The following is a 20,238-nucleotide window of genomic DNA, read 5'->3' as shown; positions in this document are numbered from 1 at the left end:
TTGAAGGGATGAGTACACTTCTCATAAAGGATTTCCCGCCCCCAGGAAACACTAAATGGTATGGTTTTGTTGAATATACTTTGCTAAGTACTGAAGCACAGCAGATGTTCAAATAGTATGTTAGTAAGGAAAGTGAAAGTTGCTCAGTCCTGTCTGACTCTTTGCGACCCCGTGGACTATATAGTCCATGAATTCTCCAGGCCAGAACACTGGAGTGGGTAGCCTTTCCCTTCTCCAGGGGATCTTCCCAACCCAGGGATTGAACCCAGGTCTGCCGCATTGCAGGCAGATTCTTTACCAGCTGAGCCACAGGGGAAGCCCATTAGTAAGGAAAGTGAAGTGAAGTCGCTCAGTCGTGTCTGCCTCTTTTCGACCCTGTGGACTGTAGCCCACCAGGCTCCTCCATCCATGGGATTCTCCAGGCAAGAATACCGGAGTGGGTTGCCATTTCCTTCTCCAGGGGATCTTCCCGACCCAGGGATCGAACCCAGGTCTCCCGCATTGCACTTTACCCTCTGAGCCAGCCCCTGGTTAGTAAGGAAAGGAGCGTGCAAGTACTGGGGAAACGTATGTTTAGGTAATGGAAGGATGATATCCCATAACGAAAGGAGGGATGCTTAGTCCTCTCACCGCTTCCCCTCCCTCTGTACAGGGTGACAGCGGCGGGCCTCTGGTCTGCTTTGAGAAGGACAAATACATTCTGCAAGGAGTCACTTCTTGGGGTCTTGGCTGTGCACGCCCCAATAAGCCTGGTGTGTATGTTCGTGTTTCCCCCTATGTTCCTTGGATTGAAGAAACTATGAGAAGGAATTAATTAGATGGGAGACAGTGACGCACCAACGGTTCTAGAAGCTGGAACATGGTAGGGAATCTAGCATGCTCAGAAATAATTGACAGTAATCCAACCAAGTAAGACACTCTCCTTAGCTGCCGTCTTCTGCCAAACCTCAACATTTTTTTGTGATGCTGTGAATAACATGTTCCTGACTGTGGACTGCTGGATTCTGTAATACCAAGGCAATACAGCTATGACATTTGTTGAAAATAAACTCGGTACTTCTTTTGATTTAACTCTTTGATTTTCTTTCTTTTCATGTTCTTTGTCCATCCTACCAAATGTAAATAATAAAGCTCTTACAGACCTGAAAGGTTTTGTTCTTCCTCATAAAGAATAGAGTACCAAGAAGCCTGTAAGATCAATAGAGAAATCCTAGTAAGTCACCTGTATATTCACCCTGACAATGAAGGATGCCTTGACATATATCTTTAATGTTTTTATTTTTGGCACTGGGATGAATGTGTTCAAAGCTGCAACGTGGGGAATCATGAGAACAAATTCTACTCTTGGGAATAAAATCTGTTACTGACAGCTTGGCTCGAGCCTGGCACAGAAGACCCTGGGTAGAGAGTTGGAAACCAGGCAATGGAAATGCCATATAACACCAGACCAGAGAAGAGTCTGAATGTTATTCTGGGTCACACATGGGTCAGGGAATGGTGCAAAGAGCCCGGAAAGGAGCAGAGGACGCATATTGAAGGTGGACCACCTAACTTCCGTCAGTAATTGGCTGCCTGGATCCGTGGTGTACTCTGTCATGTGGGAAGCGTGTTTTACAGCGATGCATGTTCAGAAAGAAGAGAGCAGATGAAAACTGATTTCTCTTGACAATTTATGTATACTTTTTATTGTTATCAGAATTCAAATGTCAACTCGAAATACAATTCCAAGGTGATAATACAAGGAACAACAGTCATCTTGTAGCAAAGAGATGGAAAGGAAGCAAAAACACCAGTGTGTATGAACAAAGGGAGAATGTAGGTAGCGTTGTGTTCTTAGAGAATGGTGTTTATTTCATTGAAAAGCAGAACACTCACGTTCAATGCTGATGTGCTTTAAGGCTTAAAAACTTATTTTACAATCAGCACATACACCGTACATGTTGTCACATGTTCATATAGAAAATTTTCTTCCTCACTGGCAAAATTACCCTTTGGCTCCACTTTTACCGGCCCACCCAAAATAACTCATTAAACAATTTTTGCATGAGATACATACTGAATCTGAAAATATAACAAAAGTAACACATAAAGCAGAACATCATAAAGACAGCATTTTTTGTGTTTAAACTCCACATATTGAAAGTCTCAGAAACAAAAAAGAAAAATCAAATTGCTTTTTAGTACTTCTAAAGTCATCTTTAAGACTTCTGCTAATTCTTCTAAACATGGCTAGAACTGACCTTTCTTTTACACTAAAATGTAAGCTTCTCCCCAAGACAGGTTAAAATTGTCAAGTTTAATCTTGACAAAATCTGCCCATAGTTTTCATTCTTGACCGTGGGCACCATCATAGAACTGAACTTATATATAAGACAAGTATCCCTTTATGATTAAAATCGTAAGACCCATGAAATCACAATCCATGGGTTTCATCAGTAAAAAACTGAATAGGTGGCTCTCAGTGTCTACTAAAGGAGAATCAAGATTATCCTGACTCATCTCTCAGACCAAATCTGATTTTATAAACAATACAGCCGAATCCTCAGCTTGCACAGATTTGTTCTTCTGGAACGAGACCTGAACATGGCTGCAAACCCAGATGCTCCAGGAGCTTATGGAGTGCCAGGTGCTAAGAGAGAAAGGCTCAGAGTCGTATGACCCGAGGTCCTTGATTCAGCTTCTTTAACAGCCTTCCCAAATCTTCCTCCATCCTGGAATTTTCAGAACACTTAGTTCAGAGCCTCAGTTTCTGCATCAGATTTGCTGAGCCCATTTCTGTACACTTTTCCCAGATCCTTGGTTTGCATATCCTGCCTTCTTGATGGAGCCAGCATGAGAACAAAGTGGGGCTTCTCTTGTCTCGCTGTAACTCAGTGGGTCAGACACTTTGCCCCAACGTGAGAAAAAGACCTCAGGAGAACCTGTGCACGCAATGGGCTCTTGGCTCTCCCAGCCACATGTTACATGTTCCCAGAAACTTTGAAAGCACGACATGTCCTGATTCATCCAACATTATATAAAAATACTCTGGATAGTTTGTCTTTATAAAGTATTAAAAACACTTGAAGCTGCAGCACTGAAATGGATACACACGACATCTCTGCAAGGCACATCAGCTCCTTGGCGGGGACCAGCCTGAACAGCTCCTTCCTTGCATCTTTGGCAGGAGCCTCAAAGGTGAGAGCTTGAAACCTGGGGTTTCTTTTTCCTGCCACACTTACAGGAATGTGGACTAACAAAGGAGAAAAGAGAACTCAATGAAAGATTATACAACTAGTGATGAGGAAGTCTTTATTACTATTCAATATCATAGTTGGTTTTGATCTAATACACTCAAGCATAACTCTCATAAAAACCTGCCTTGAAAGGAACAATGAACTATTTCCAACCTCATTTTTTACCTGCTCTCAGACCCTAGGCAGGAGTTAATTAGCATATATAAATTCTTTATGACTTTCTACCCTGTAACAGATGGTTTGGAAATGAGCTGCTGATGTGAACAAAAGAAAGGAGAAGTTAAAAAATGATTAAGTGCTGTTTTAGAGGGGAAAATGATAACAAATTTCAGTAACTTGGGCTAAGTAGTTTTCTTTTTTTCCCCACAAGTAACTACAGAATGCAATCAATATGCTTAACTTATAGAACTGTAGATCAGACTTTGATTAGGTGCTTTTTCAAGGGTAGGGACTAGGCATAATTAACTTACCCAATTTTTATTATGAAACACAAACACAGAAAAAAATTAGAAACAAATTCATGTAAGTTGAATTTTTGTTGGCCTAATTCTTCCTGTTTATATATAGGTGAATATTAATTTTCCCTGCACACCATCCAGATGGCCTTCTCATCTCCAAAGCTCCATCTCTTCAAATTGTTTAATTCTATTTTTAACATGATTGAATTGGCAGAACTGTGTGTGTGTGTGTGTGTGTGTGTGTGTGTGTGCATGCGCACGCATTCAGTCACGTCCGACTCTTTGCAGCCCCATTGACTGTAGCCCACCAGACTCTTCTGTCCATGGATTTCCCAGGCAAGAATACTGGAGTGGGTTGCTGTTTCCTACTCCAGGGGATCTTCCCAACCCAGGGATTGAACTTGAGTCTCTTATGTCTCCTGCACTGGCAGGAGGGTTCTTGATTACTAGTGCCACCTCAAATGACCCCCCTCTCCCTCCACACTCTCCCTGATGAGTTTGAAAATCTGACCTCTGACTGGTTTGGGGATCAAGAACGGGTACACAAAAATAAACTCAAAATGGATTAAAGATCTAAACGTAAGACCAGAAACTATAAAACTCCTAGAGGAGAACATAGGCAAAACACTCTCCGACATACATCACAGCAGGATCCTCTATGACCCACCTCCCAGAATATTGGAAATAAAAGCAAAAATAAACAAATGGGACCTAATTAAACTTAAAAGCTTCTGCACAACAAAGGAAACTATTAGCAAAGTGAAAAGACAGCCTTCAGAATGGGAGAAAATAATAGCAAATGAAGCAACTGACAAACAACTAATCTCAAAAATATACAAGCAACCCCTACAGCTCAATTCCAGAAAAATAAATGACCCAATCAAAAAATGGGCCAAAGAACTAAATAGACATTTCTCCAAAGAAGACATACAGATGGCTAACAAACACATGAAAAGATGCTCAACATCACTCATTATCAGAGAAATGCAAATCAAAACCACTATGAGGTACCATTTCACGCCAGTCAGAATGGCTGCGATCCAAAAGTCTACAAGCAATAAATGCTGGAGAGGATGTGGAGAAAAGGGAACCCACTTACACTGTTGGTGGGAATGCAAACTAGTACAGCCACTATGGAGAACAGTGTGGAGATTCCTTAAAAAACTGGAAATAGAACTGCCTTATGATCCAGCAATCCCACTGCTGGGCATACACACTGAGGAAACCAGAATTGAAAGAGATACGTGTACCCCAATGTTCATCGCAGCACTGTTTATAATAGCCAGGACATGGAAGCAACCTAGATGTCCATCAGCAGATGAATGGATAAGAAAGCTGTGGTACATATACACAATGGAGTATTACTCAGCCATTAAAAAGAATACATTTGAATCAGTTCTAATGAGGTGGATGAAACTGGAGCTTATTATACAGAGTGAAGTAAGCCAGAAGGAAAAACACCAATACAGTATACTAACGCATATATACGGAATTTAGAAAGATGGTAACAATAACCCGGTGTACGAGACAGCAAAAGAGACACTGATGTATAGAACAGTCTTATGGACTCTGTGGGAGAGGGAGAGGGTGGGAAGATTTGGGAGAATGACATTGAAACATGTAAAATATCATGTAAGAAACGAGTTGCCAGTCCAGGTTCGATGCACGATACTGGATGCTTGGGGCTAGTGCACTGGGACGGCCCAGAGGGATGGTATGGGGAGGGAGGAGGGAGGAGGGTTCAGGATGGGGAACACATGTATACCTGTGGCGGATTCATTTCAATATTTGGCAAAACCAATACAATATTGTAAAGTTTAAAAATAAAAAAAATAAAAAGAACGGGTATGTCACTCTCACTGTGGAAATGAGCGGCAGTAAGTGGAGTCGAGTCAAAAGGGAGAATGCAGTCCCTCTGCTTGGAGTGTTTGCACAGAGGGCCTTCACCACGAGGATGGCAGGTGTGCAGAAGGGACTCCGCAGCACTGAGACTCGGACGTCCTAAAACTCCAACGGCACATCACAGGCTTGTGCATCCAGCAGTCCACGCTGAACTCCTCCTTACATTCGGCCCTGTGATCCTGGCTGGGATGCCCTCCTGGGTGACCCAGCCCTGAACAGACCCTTTAGGGCCCGAGAAGTTGCCTTTAAAGTCTGGATGTCTTATTCGAAGATGATCCCGTTCCCTTTCTCACCATTTCACCCGTTTCATCTAACCTTCAATATTCTCCTCTCCTTCCGGCTTCTAGCATGACTGCAATTGGAGGGAGAGGATTGGATAACTGCCGCATTCATCTGGCCCCAGTACCCTGACACAAACCAAATAATTGTCTGTGATCCCACAGCCAGCAGAACGTTTATGTTTTCTGGATACAGCAAGACCTTCCCATGGTGTAATTCTCAAAAGGACAGTTTTATTAATAATACCTTTTATACATTTCTTAATTTTGGTTTATAAAATGGCAGTATCTTAAAGAAAATCTCCCACCTCACCTCAGCCTTCAAGTAGCATTAGTAGTACTGTTTAGTTGCTCGGTCACGTCAGACTCTTTGCGACCCCATGGCCCGCAGCCCACCAGACTCCTCTGTCCATAGAATTCTCCAGGCAAGAATACTGGAGTGGGTAGCCATTCCCTTCTCCAAGGGATCTTCCTGACCTAGGGATTGAATCTGGGTCTCCCGCATTGCAGGCAGATTCTTTACCATCTGAGTCACCACAGAAGCCCCAAGTAGCATTATTTTGGGGTAAAACCTAGGTAGAGCTTTGGTTGAGGCTAAGCCATTAGCTATCAGTTTACTTACAGACAAACATAAGCATCTGATTGAGTTACTTCATGGGACAAATGTCTACCTGTCCTCTGATTGGCTGGTCCTGTTAGAAGTCAGCTGGTGTGTTGATTTCAGTACACTGCTAAGGTTTTCTTCGGAAAGTTCTGAGATGATTCGTCAATGTGGTTCTTCAGAATAGCATCAGGAAATAGGACAATGAAATCAATGTGTATGTTTTAAAGTCTGGTTGAAATACTTGTAAGACACTTAGCAATGGTTGCCTATCTCCAGAGAGGGCTGTGCTGCTGCTGCTGCTAAGTCGCTTCAGTTGTGTCCGACTCTGTGCAACCCCATAGACGGCAGCCCACCAGGCTCCCCCGTCCCTGGGATTCTCCAGGCAAGAACACTGGAGTGAGTTGCCATTTCCTTCTCCAACACATGAAAGTGAAAAGTGAAAGTGAAGTTGCTCAGTCGTGTCAGACTCTTCTCGACCCCATGGACTGCAGCCCACCAGGCTCCTCTGTCCATGGGACTCTCCAGGCAAGAGTACTGGAGTGGGTTGCCATTGCCTTCTCCGGAGAGGGCGATGGTACCTTGTTAAAGAGGATATGAAGAGAGGAATCTCCAATCCTACCGGGAGATTCTTGTTATGAAGCTACTCGTAATCAAGTAGGATAAGCCTAAGATAATGAAACTACCAGGGCCTCCCTGGTGGCTCAGTGGTAAAGAATCCACCTGCCAGGGCAAAAGACATGGGTTTGAGCCCTGGTCTGGAAAGATCCCATGTGCCTCAGGGCATCTGAGCCCATCCATGTGCCATAACTACTGAAGCCCAAGAGTCCTACAGACTGTGCTCTGCAACAAGAGAAGCCCCTGCAAGGGGAAGCCAACACACCGCAGCTAGACAGTAGCCCCCACTTGCCACAGCTAGAGAAGAGCCCACGTGGCAACCAAGACCCAACACAGCAAAAACAAGTAGCAAACAACATCACACCTGTTCACTAGGCAATGTCAACCCCAGTTCTAGCACATAGACGTCGTCAAGTCTTTCTGAGCATAAAAAAGTGAGGGCAAGAACTTCTGTTGCACACCACCGCTTTGAGTGTGAAGTGACATGTGTGAAGCCATTGACCACTCACACAGGATCCTAAAAGTTGTCAGTTTCTAATCTCTACCCAATCTGCCAAGTGATGAAGAAAACTGCCATGAGGCGACTAACATCCCCATCTTCCCATAAATATATCTGATAAAATTTAGAGATCCCTATCCTTAATTTCCAGGTCATTGTTTAGAAGAAGACTGATTTTTATTTTTCAAATTAGCTGTTAAATTATCTGTTTAAATTCACAAATAAGGACTTCCCTGGTGGCCCAGTGGTTAAGACTCTGAGCTTCCAATGCTAGAGGTGGGTTCAATCCCTGGTCAAGGAACTAAGATCCCACATGCCAAAAAAAAATAATAATTCAAATAAAATAAAATTCACAAATGATACAATACCATGTTGTCATAATTTAAAAAATTGATGATGCAGAAGTCTATGGGGTATAAAATAAGTGTTCTCTCTTCTGCACCCCTTTTCCCAACACATTTCTACCCCAGAGGGTATATTTTATCATTTTAGGTCTTTCCCTATACATTCCCATTTTCATAATCTCTCTTATTTTTATTATGAAAAATTTCAGAGAAAATTAGAATGTATGTAATGTGACTTTTTAAATATAAAATACACTTTATGTTTAAATGTTGGTTGGATATTAACTTCCTCTGCATGCTATTTAGATGCCCTCCCCCTAAACTCAATCTCTTTCTCCTCCTATTTTATTTCTGCTATCATCTATCTAATTATCATCACCTCACTATCATTTATTTTCCCATCTAGCTATAGAGAGGGATAACTCTTGGTTTTATTTTTTAATAAATACTATAACACATTGTTCAGCGACTTTTCAGTTTGTAATCCACCTTGAAAATCTCTCCATGTCTTTCATATATCTATATTTCTACTATTTAAATATCTGTGTAGCAATCCATTTTATGGATATATTATCATTGTCACCACTGGCTGCCCACGGATGCACATTTAAATTATTTCTGTTTCGTCCAGTCATCAGTTCTTTTCCTTTGGATTCTGAGTTTTCACACCTTATTTGGAAATATTTCTCTCTTCATAACCACATTTAAAAAATAAAACATGTTCATTTCCAGATTTGTTTTACGTTAACCTTTTAAATCTGCTTTGAATTTTTTGCTTAAGATGCAAGATAGGGATTTAATATTGTATTCCCTCCCACACATTCAGTGTTCTCAGCCCCATCCTTTCCCAGTGGGTTTGAAATCCTGCTTTCAATTAGGGTGTGCTGAATTTCGTATCATACCTGCTAAGCTTTTCTACGTCATCCACTGTTTCTGGCAAGGCGATGCCCTTGGTTTCAGGCAGGAGCATCACAAGAGCACCGCAGACAGATGCCAGGGTACCTGTGGGACAGGGAAACGGCGTTATGGTCCCCAGATGGCACAGCCGCCCGCATCGCCCCCTGCGCCCTCTGGAAGCCGCTGTGCTCCCCACCCTAACTCCTCCACCCCCTGCAGCAGTGCTCCGCTGAGGTCACCCTGCCCAGCTCCCCAGCGATCCTGTCACGATCTCACAGTTCCTCAGCGTCTCAGACCCTTGACAGTCCCACTGCCCCCTGTGCTGCCCCCCGTCCCCGCCCTCCTCCCGTCACGTGACCCGGCAAGGCTGGTCCCCGCGTCTGCCCAAGAGCAGCTCTTGGAGTCCTTTGGGCTCCTCGCTGTAGGGGTTCATCCTCTCTCTCCAGCAGCTTTACCCCACTGGTGACGCCTTGAAACGTATTCAAATCTCTCCTCTCTACAGACCCTTCTGTCAACCTCACATGATCCTCTAGCCACCATCCTCCTTTCTGTCTTAGAACCAAAATCCTTGAAACACCATCCTTTCTTGCTTTCTGTGAAAATTGCTCAGTCGTGTCCAATTCTTTGTGACCCCATCGACTATCCAGCCCGTGGAATTCTCTAGGCCAGAATACTGAGTGGGTAGCCTTTCCCTTCTCCAGGAGATCTTCCCAACCCAGGGATCAAACCCAGGTCTCCCACATTGCAGGCAGATTCTTTACCAGCTGAGCCACCAGGGAAGCCCAAGAATGCTGGAGTGGGTAGCCCATCCCTTCTCCAGCGGATCTTCCCAACCCAGGAATCAAACCGGGGTCTCCTGCATTGCAGGTGGATTCTTTACCAACTGAGCTATCAGGGACACATCTTCATAGCCAGTACTGTGCCGGTAAATACCTAACAACTGGTTCTCCAGAAAACAAAGTCCTGATTTTCAGCATTTGTCTATTTCCGTGGTGTAAATACACCCGTTGTGGATGTGTGTCATTCATACCAGCAAGGCAGCCTTGCGGGTGAGGCCCTGGGGAGATGGGCAGCAGTATCTCCACCATGGATGCCAGTGGACACACCAGCCTCAAGGTCAGACACAGCAAAGCTCAGTGAATCGAGAACTGAGCAGATGTATTTATTACCTCTGTTTTTCATCTCGTATACTCAATTTTTAATGATTACTGTTAGTCACTCAATGATGTTGAACTCTTTGGTGACCCCATGGACTATAGCCTGCCAAGTTCTTCCATCCATGGGATTCTCCAGGCAAGAACACTGGAGTGGGTTGCCATTTCCTTCTCCATGGGATCTCTCCGACTCAGGGACTGAACTCAGGTCTCCTGCATTGCAGGCAGAGTCTTTACCATCTGAGCCACCTGGGTGGCTCCAAGATTCTTGAAAACTTGCCAGCTGAACTTGGTGAGCCGGAGTCACGTCCTACTGCCATCTGCTCGAGTCTGGGCTCTTCTCCTCAGTGTTTCGCTGGCCTGGTTCCCTCCAGATGACCAGGGGCCGCCACCACCAGGCCCAGTGGCCCTGCTTCTGGCCCCTGCTGCCTGGCCTCACGGCAGCTCTGACAGATAGTGGCCTCACCCGCCACCCCCTGGCATCCCCGCCCCTTGAGCTTCTGGTCTCCCCCCTGCTCCCCTCGCGTCCCTCATGTCCCTCGCATCCCCTGCCTGGTGCCTCTCACTCTGCTGACACTGGGCGCTTGTGGCTCCTCGGGGATCCGTCTTGGGCCCCTTCTTTCCTCTCACTCTGCCCTGTTTGCTGTGTGTGTGGGGTTTCAGTCACTCCCATGGTTTCAGGGGTTCTCTTCATCCAGGTGGCTTCCAAACCTTCATCTTGAGGCCACTTTTTACTCCTGACTCAGGTCGTCAAACCTACTGCCTCCTCACCATTTCAGCCTGGATTTCTTAGAGGCACCTCATCCTACAAGCAGCCCAGATAGAATCCCTGCACGTCCTTCCGCAGACAGGTGCCTCTAATGTGCTAAACCCTCCTATGGTTCCCTCAGTCAGCAGTGTCGAGGTCCCTCTCCCTGCTCGCTCTGGTCCCTCACCCAGTCAGTCAGCCCCTCTTGGCCAGTTCAACCTCCAGTGTATTTCTTCAGATCAATCCACTCCTCAACGCCTGTGTGCCATCACCTCAGACCCAGTCCTGACCTGATTACAACAACATTCTTTTAAAAGTCTCCCTACTAGCGCCGTCCCCTCTAAGTCCCTAGCATATCTGCCATCAGAGTCAAGTTTCTAAAAGGCAGACCTGACCCTGCCAACCCCAGCTTAAAACTCCACACGGCTTCCCACTGCTGTTTGGATACAGAGCAGACCCTTTGCACGTCCGGTGGTCGGGCCCCAGCTGGTCTCCCCAGCCTTGTCTCTCTTCAGGCCTCGCCTCACACACAGCACTCTGTGGAGAAGGTTGCCATTTCCTCCTCTGGGGGATCTTCCCAACTCAGGGATTGAAGCTGGGTCTCCTGCATTGCAGGCCTGTTCTTCACCATCTGAGTCACCTGGGCGGCCCCAGCTTCCTCTTACTGCAGGTCTTTCCATTGCCTGGAGCACCAGCCTGCACCTCTCACGTGAATAACCTCTCCTCACCTTCCCATCTCAACAAGGGCCTCGTCGCTCCCTGACTCTCTCTCCTCTTGACTCCATGGGATGGGTTAGCGATCCTGTGATGTGCTCTCATGCGGCCTTCTTTCTTTTAATATTGTTTATTTATTTACTGCCCACGCCAGGGGTCTTAGTCGTGGCGTGTGGGGTCTAGTTCCCTGACCAGGGATCGACCCCCTGAATTGGGAGAGCAGTCTTAGCCACTGGGCCACCAAGGAAGTCCAGAAGTGAAAGCCGCTCAGTTGTGTCCAGCTCTTTGCGATCCTGCCAGGCTCCCCTGTTCATGGAATTTTCCAGGCAAGAATACTGGAGTGGGTTGCCACTTCCTACTCCAAGGGAAGTCCAAAGGCACCCTTATTTATCACACGCTCTTGTGAGCGGTGGTTTGGAAAGGCAGTTCCCTCTGCAAAGCAAGGGCCTGCGCCCAGCTCAGCCAGCCTGCCTTGAGGCCAGTCCCCCATCTTGAGGGACTGGGCTCTTAGACGGCTCTGTCTTGGCTGAACAATGCCTTCTCTTTGCTTTTTCATGCTGGCCCAGAATCTATGCTGAGCTTGTTTATCAGATCCCATGAAATAGTCTGAAGTGACCATTTACTGAATCACCAGTAAGACACTGACTCTGTGGTCCCAGGCCTGCTGAAGGACTACTGCATTCCTCTAGGTTTATTTCCTCATGGATGCGATATTTTCATTGGAGTTTAAAACTGCTGAGCAGTGAGTGGCCAGTCTTCTTTACCAGGAGCAAGCAGGTGGAGGTGGAGGAAAGGAGGTGAGCAAGGAGCCAGCCAGCATCCTCTCTTGCTGATAAGGAGAGGGGAGGCGGGTGTGAGACCCGGGAAGGAAAGTTGGACCAGCAATGGAGAGGCACCGGCCAGAATTACCCCAGGCCCCTCCCCGAGCTATGGTTCCATCCCGTCATGAGTTTCAAGAAGTCCAAGGGCAGGAAGGAGGGTATGAACCTGACGGTCATCACAGAGCTCATGGTAGGTATGCAAGGGTTCCGTGTCCTCTATTCTTTCGGCGTGGTGCGCTCAGCGTCAAAGCAAATGAAGATACAGTATTGAAAGACATGGAACTTTCAACAACACAATTCATTTTTAGGCTTCTTTTAAACACACAAAAGGTCCTATTAGGTCCCCCCAAAACTACTGGTTGTGTCCCACAGTATCATAAAAGAGTTTCACAGTATTTGATTTTAACTCAGAACCTCAACAAAGAAAGCTAAATCAAACACTTCTTTAGAAAGTATATTTTGTTCCCATGCTGCCAAACCCTACCTTTCAGATTTTTTTTTTTTTGCAGGAGGGGAAAGGTGGGTTATGCCTTGTGGCATGTGGGATCTTAGCTCCTCAATGAGGGATCGTACCCATGACCCCTGCAATGAGAATGTGGAGTCTTAACCACTAGACTGCAAGGAAAGTTCTTAAGTTGAACACTTTTTTTATTGCAACTCTTTAATGTAAAACAAATTTAAATGATTTAGGGCCCACATTTCACTGTGGTGCCTCAAAACCTGTAAGAGTTATGGGAAGAGCAAATGAATATCATGAATATCGAACCTGGTCATCATTGTAGGTTCTATTAATACAAAGAATGCAAACGAAAGCATTTAAGAATAGTGCATGCAGTGAATATTTACCAAAGATGATAAGAGGTAGTTCCAGCCAAATGGCAGCTAGCCGGAAGAGCAGAAACGGGGCTATAATCCCCCCAAAATCACATAAACCGGAACACAGTGAAACTCCAAAGTTTCTGCAGAATAAAAAAGTTGTTTGAAATAAAAATATTTAAATAACTTCAGGATGAATAATATTTTCAGATTTCTAAGTAACAGGAATGGTAACAATATTTCCCATTTCTCTAGTGCTTGACATTGAAAACATCTCCTCTCTCATACTCTATGCAAATCATTTCCTACGCAATTCATTTCCAAGCTGCACCAGTTCACACCTGTCACTGTGACTCAGAGTCACAGTGAGGCTAATTGGAGCCAGAGGGTGGAGTCTACAGTATTGGTGGAAATTAATCATCCATTAGCGGCGTGCTACCCAGCCCGCTCTGTGGCACTCGTGTGCCCTCGTGGTGCCTAGACTGACAGTAAGGCGTGCTCATGAATATTCCCCCCAGAAAGGAGGCCAGTTTGCACTAGCTGCGCACATTGGTTGATTTCGTCCTTCAGGAACTGGCTGTGGAGTGTGGTCAGAGCAGAGGCTGGAGCCTTTACACAGAGTGGAGCTGATGATGGGAAATGTAACTCATGCTGCAAGCACACTCACCAGATTTTCTGATTTCAAGTCTAATGCGTGGGTGTGTGCGTGCTCAGTTGCTTCAGTCTTGTCTGACTCTTTGCAACCCTATGGACTGTAGCCCACCAGGCTCCTCTTCCATGGGATTTTCCAGGCAAGAATACTGGAGTGGGTTGCTGTTTCCTTCTCCAGGGGGATCTTCCCAACCCAGGGATCAAACCAGTTGTCTCCTGTGTCTCCTGCATTGCAGGTGGTCAACTTAAAACATGCAGCTGCAGAATTACTTAGGAGAAACCATGATACGGATGTTGGAATTACCGTAATGTTGTTGGGTACAATTCTGAATTTACCAAATAGACAATTTCAAAGGCCATGGTTATGCCTAGTCTTCCCAGGGTAGCAACAGTGGTCCTCAACCAGGGTATTCCTGCAAACACACAAAGTTTGGGAGGAAGAGTTAGGGGTCTACTTTACTTTCAGCACAATTCTACAAAACAAAAGGCATTTGCTTTGTGTTCTCCCAGCCTAATTAAGTGCAAATGATGTGTGTGTGTGCTTAGTCATGTCCGACTCTTTTCGACCCCATGGACTATAGCCCAGCAGGCTCCTCTGTCCATGGGATTCTCCAGGCAAGAATACTGGAGTGGGCTTGCCATTTCCTCCTCGAGGGGATCTTCCTGACCCAGGGATCCAACCCACATCTCCTGGGTCCTTTCCTTTTTCCTCCATGGTAATGAGTGGGAAATGCCAAATGTTTGACATTAAATATTTTCTTTCTTTGGGGCATTAAGAGAAGAAAGAGTACCATGTCTGCCCTAAAAAGTCAGTACTTTAAATTTGTTAAGAGTTGGGCAGTTGATGACATCCTTTTTAAGGACACTGGTAGGCTATAGTCCATGGGGTCACAAAGAGTTGGACACGACTGAGCGACTTCACTTTCTTTCTTTCTTTCTATCAGTTCAGTTCAGTCGCTCAGTTGTGTCTGACTCTTTGCCACCCCATGAAAAGCAGCACGCCAGGCTTCTCTGTCCCTCACCAACTCCCGGAGTGCACTCAAACTCATGTTCATCGAGTCGGTGATGCCATCCAGCCATCTCATCCTCTGTTGTCCCCTTCTCCTCTTGCCCCCAATCCCTCCCAGCATCAGAGTCTTTTCCAGTGAGTCAACTCTTTGCATGATGTGGCCAGAGTATTGGAGTTTCAGCTTCAGCATCAGTCCTTCCAGTGAATATTCAGGACTGATTTCCTTTAGGATGGACTGGTTGGATCTCCTTGCAGTCCAAGGGACTCTCAAGAGTCGTCTCCAACATCGCAGCTCAAAAGCATCAATTCTTTGGTGCTCACTCTTCTTTATGGTCCAATTCTCACATCCAAACATGACTACTGGAAAAACCATAGCTTTGACTAGACGGACCTTGGTCAGCAAAGTAATGGATATTCAGAGAATACCCAACTACTAAAGAAAGCTAAAACTCATTGAACAAAACAACTGCCAAGGAGGGCGAGGGAGGAAAAGAGGGCTCCAGAGTGCAGGTCGTGGCTGGGAGGCTCCACCTTGTCACATGCTGGTTGCTCGCTAGCCAGGACATCCTGGTGTCCTGGACATTGCTCTAGCTGAGGACACCCGCAGCACCCACGTTACCATCACGTTGGGAGGAAGGAACAGCAGAGATGCTCTGATGCGCTGGGCCGCCATCTGCTCTGGCACAGTTGTAAACACGTGTTGTATTTAGCCTTTACTTTTCCATTAAGGCCAGGGAAGGGGACCAGGAAATGCATTGCACCCCTTCCTCCAGTGAGCAGGTGGGGCAGTGCCAGGTGCTGGGGAATGGAAAGTGGCAGCTGGTGCCCAGATTCCCTGGGTCCCGGCCTGACTGGGCGACCTCTTGCTGCTCTGCGGCTGCAGAGGAGAATGCCTCCAGCTCCCATGGAAATAACTTGATTACTTAAGAACCAGGTTAGGTTCTTAAGCTACAGCTTTTTCTACTGAATCAAGATTGCTCTACGAGTGAATCCCACTGACAACTTCAATGACAATTTAATCTTATAACTGGTCATTCATGGGGAAAAAAACAAAAACCAAGAAACCAGATTAAAACACACACACACACACAGAGCATGAGAGATGTATGTGGTTAGCTCAGTGAAGACAGATCAATAACTAGTCAATTCAATAAAAGGTTAAGAAAATGCTTTCAGGTTTTCTTAAGAATCTCAGCTCTTTCTAAGCAGTAAAGGCCAGTATCTAACTTCACTGGACAGAGATTCTGTTGAAATGTGTGACAAAAGAGAAGTTCGAGAAGCGTCACGCTGTTTCAACAAAAGGGTAAAATGAAAACAATTTATAGGAGGTCTAAGGGATGTGTGAATATTAAGATTGCACATAAAAACTTCCAACCAAACCAGTAATATTCTAAGTTTGCCCTGGAGTGACGATAGATATCTTTTGATAGCAATGGCAAGAAACAAGACAATTTAAGATTGAGGACTGAAGCTGAAACTATCTCCCATGAACTCCCGAGGACACAGAGAAAGAGGGTCCCTCTGAAGGGGATTTGGTCAAACTGCTAGAGATTATTGAGAATAATTTCTCAGTTTTTGAAGAAAGGATGTAGGGTTTTAAACAAACACAATTTTATATCTCCTCTGAATGCCCCATCTGCAACAGACTCATTAATACTTTTTACTTACAAAGAAAAGTCCAAGACAACTTTTTCATTTCAAAAAGACTTACCCAAACGGCCGGGTTTATAGCTATCTTGAATAAACTCAAATTAAAAATGTCAGATGAGTATGGGTCTTAAAAAGCTCTTTTAAACACAGGCAGAACACTCTCTGATATAAATCACAGTGACATCTTTTTCAATCCAGCTCCCAGAATAATGGAAATAAAAGCAAAAATAAACAATTGGGCCCTACTTAAGCTCAAAAGCTTTTGCAGAGCAAAGGAAACAATAAACAAAATGAAAAGACAGCCCACAGTTGGGAGAAAATATTTGCAAATGATGTGACTGATAAGGAACTAGTCTCCAAAATTTACAAACAGCTTATGATGCTTAGTAGCATCAAAACAAACAACCCACTCAAAAAATGGGCAGAAGACCTGAATAGACATTTCTCCAAAGAGGAAATACAGATGGCCAATAGGCACATGAAAAGATATTCAACATCGCTAGTTATTAGAGAAATGCAAATCAAAAGTACAATGAGATGTCACCTCACACTGGTCAGAATGGCTATCATAAAAAAAAAAAAATCCGCAAACAACAGAAGTTGGAGAGGGTGTGGAGAGAAGGGAACCCTCCTGCACTGTTGATGGGAATGTAAATTGGTACAGCCACTATGCAGAACAGTTTGGAGATGCCTAAAAAAACTAAAAATAAAACTACCATATGACCCTACAATCCCACTCTTGGGCATACATTCGGAGAAAACCATGGCCCGAATAGATACATGTACCCCAGTGTTCACTGCAGCAGTTTACAATAGCTAAGACATGAAAGCAACCTACATGTCCATCAACAGGGGAATAGATAAAGAAGATGTGGTACACACACACACACACACACACACACACTGGAATATTACTCAGCCATTAAAAATAATGAAACAATGCCATCTGTAAAAACATGGATGGACTTAGAGAGTATATACCGAGTGAAGTTAGACAGAGAGAAGGAGGAGAAATATCACATGACTTTCCTTATATGTGGGATCTAACAAGAAATGATACAGATGAACTTACTTACAAAACAGAGGCTCAAAGACTTAGAAAACGAACTTAGGGTTGCCAAGGGGAAGGAACACTTAGGGACTTTGGGAAGGCCATGTTTACACTGCTATATGAGAAAGGATACCAGCAAAGACCTATTGTACAGCACATGGAACTCTGCTCAGTGTTATGTGGCAGCCTGGATGGGAGGGAGGTCTGGGGGAGAAAGGATACTTGTATATGTACGGTGAGTCCCTTTGCTGTACACCTGAAACGATCACAAAAGTATTAATCGGCTTTACCCCAACACAAAATAAAATTTTAAAAAAAGCTCTTTTATTTTTCAGGCTTTAATTAGAATTCAAAAATTTGGGTCAGAGACAGTGGGTCTTAGATGAGGATACAACCCGGACGATTGTTCTAAAATTGTTTTCCAGAATTTCATTCTCCAGTCGGGCTTCGTTGGGGGAACGCTGGTTAAACAGTTTTCTCTGAGATAATTTTAGAGCTGATTCCCCTAAAAGGCTGCTCAGTATTCTTCTCAGGGGCAGTCATCCTGGTGATGACGTCAAGAATGGCTGAGAGGAAAAGTCTTTCTAATGTTAATTCAACAGCCCAAGGAACCAAGCCCAAAAGTTCCTTAAGTGGAAGCGAGGACTCTCAGCTCAGGCAAGCAACCCCTGCTAACATTGGGTACTCACACACAGCACTACGAATTTGAACTTATTCTTGGCAGTCGGTTACGACGAGCATGAGACTACGAAAGCAGCTGTATCTGCAGAACACACAAATAAAATGCGTCCAGAATAGGAGCAAGTCGTTTCCATTGCTGCTAAGTACAACTCTAAGACTTGGGAAATTCGGTCTACAAAATAAAACTGACCAGATCAAACAGAAAAGTGTATTCTTTGTCTTCTGTTTTCCAATATATGAGCGTGTTCTCTGTAAGACAGCTTGATTCCCACCCACTTAGTTACTTCAGTATGGGTTTGGACATTTGATCTTCAATGCTTTCTGGGATGGTTCTGGAGGCAACATGATTAAAACCATCCCAATATGTCTGGGGCCAGAGAAAATCTTCTGGGGGAGAGTTCTAGCATGAAAAGATGGGCCACACTTAAGTCATTTTTTCCCCTTTACTTTCCTAATTTCATATGCAATGAGTATGTAATTAATATTTGATTCCTATTCCATATGGGATGAAAACAGATGACCTTGTCTTAGGAAACTACATTTAAAAATTAAACCTAAAACTATACAGTGCCAAAGTAAAATGGAAAGATCAGTGAAGTACCCAATGGTCCTCATTTGTCACCTTCTCCTAAATTGTGCATAATGCCCAACAATGGAAATTGTCTGTCTCCTTTGAAAATGAACTTATGGTTGCCAGGGTGAAGGGATAGCTAGGGAGGTTGGGATGGTCATGTACACACTGCTGTATTTAAAACGGATAACCAACAAAGACCTACTGTACAGCACAGGGAACTCCGCTCAGTGTCATGTGGCAGCCCAGATGGGAGGAGGGTTTGGGGGAGAATGGACACATGTGTATGTATGGCTGAGCCTTTCTGCTGTTCACCTCAAACTATCACAATGTTGTTAATCGGCTATACCCCAATATGAGATAAAAAGTTAAAAAAGAAATTATGTCTATCTTGTTTATAGCTCTATCCTTACTCCTAGTTTAGTGGCAGCAATTAATAGATACTAAGTAGATGTGCACTGACTTATATCTTCTCCAAGTCTTTTTTTTTTTGGCCACATAGGGAGGCTTGCAGAATCTTAGTTCCCTGACCAGGGGATCAAACCTGGGCTCTGGCAGTGAAAGCACCAAGTTCCAACCGCTGGACCACCAGGGAATCCCCGTCCCCAACTCTTATAATGCGTTAGCCCAGTGTGGGAGGTTGAACGATGTTCCCCAAAGTTCAGGTTCACCACCTCAGAGTGTGGCCTTATTTCAAAATAGGGTCTTTGCAGATGTCATGGTTAAGTTAAGGCCCAGAGATGCAGAGAAGGTCATGTGAAGATGGAGGCAGAGATGGGAATGCTGTCCGGGAATGCAGGGATGGCTGGCAACCAGCGGAAGCCCAGAAGAGGCAGGCAAGTGTCCTTATTGAGAGCCTTCAGGGAAAGCGAGGCCACGCCTACACCTGGAGGTCAGACTCCAGCCTCCAGGATATGAAAGAACAAATCCGTGTTGCAAGCCATGCAGTTCATGGTACTTTGATACCGCAGCTCTAGGAAACTCACATGCTCAAGAAAAATGAGATAAATGGAAACAGTGCTGTTTATCATCAACCATTCCAACATGACAGGATTTCTCCCCCTTCTCATTCTGAAGGTGGGCATTCTGTAATGGTATTTAAATAGGGTTATTTGATGTTTTAGGATTTCATAAGAATATTATTAATGAACTTATCTATTAATGTCTGACTGTTTTGACATTGCAAAGAGCCAACTCATTGGAAAAGACCCTGGTGCTGGGAAAGATCAAAGGCAAAGGGAGAAAGGGGTGACAGAGGATGAGATGGTTGGGTTGCACCATCGACTCAATGGACGTGAGTTTGAGCAAACTTCGGGAAATAGTGGGGGACAGAGGAGCCTGGCGTGCTGCAGTCCGTGAATCAGCACAGGCGGTTCATACTTCTGAGAACCGTGCTTTACTTTGTCCATACTCTTCACTAGGTTGTCAACCTCTCCAAGTCAAGAAATGTCTTTTTCTTCCCTTTGTAACCTTCATGTTTTGCAGGGAATTAGTGATATGAAAGAAATGTGAATCAGGGTCAAAGATATCACAAAATTA

General features: G+C 44.7%; 2 protein-coding genes across 3 annotated transcripts in view; one reads left to right on the top strand and one right to left on the bottom strand.

Annotated features, from left to right (window-relative positions):
• The window catches only part of PLG (plasminogen), a 47,618-nt gene extending 46,552 nt beyond the window's left edge, over nucleotides 1-1,066 (top strand). The window contains 1 exon segment of one of the 2 annotated variants that reach the window (NM_173951.2): nucleotides 653-1,066. In NM_173951.2, the coding sequence (NP_776376.1) occupies nucleotides 653-814 (162 nt within the window). In that variant the 3' untranslated portion in view covers nucleotides 815-1,066. 2 annotated transcript variants of the gene reach the window in all.
• Nucleotides 1,067-1,656: 590 nt separating this feature from the next.
• The window catches only part of SLC22A3 (solute carrier family 22 member 3), a 98,728-nt gene continuing 80,146 nt past the window's right edge, over nucleotides 1,657-20,238 (bottom strand). Inside the window, exons 8-11 of the mRNA XM_002690372.7 lie at nucleotides 14,042-14,150; nucleotides 13,117-13,229; nucleotides 8,839-8,938; nucleotides 1,657-3,232 (exon numbers count right to left, since the gene is read on the bottom strand). Of these exons, the coding sequence (XP_002690418.1) occupies nucleotides 3,172-3,232; nucleotides 8,839-8,938; nucleotides 13,117-13,229; nucleotides 14,042-14,150 (383 nt within the window). The 3' untranslated portion in view covers nucleotides 1,657-3,171. The remainder of the gene's footprint in view (nucleotides 3,233-8,838; nucleotides 8,939-13,116; nucleotides 13,230-14,041; nucleotides 14,151-20,238) is intronic.

Source organism: Bos taurus, chromosome 9, assembly GCF_002263795.3.
Source record: "Bos taurus isolate L1 Dominette 01449 registration number 42190680 breed Hereford chromosome 9, ARS-UCD2.0, whole genome shotgun sequence".
NCBI lineage: Eukaryota > Metazoa > Chordata > Mammalia > Artiodactyla > Bovidae > Bos > Bos taurus.
The sequence above is the reverse complement of the archived record's forward strand: the minus strand, read 5'-3'. Positions and strand labels throughout refer to the sequence as shown.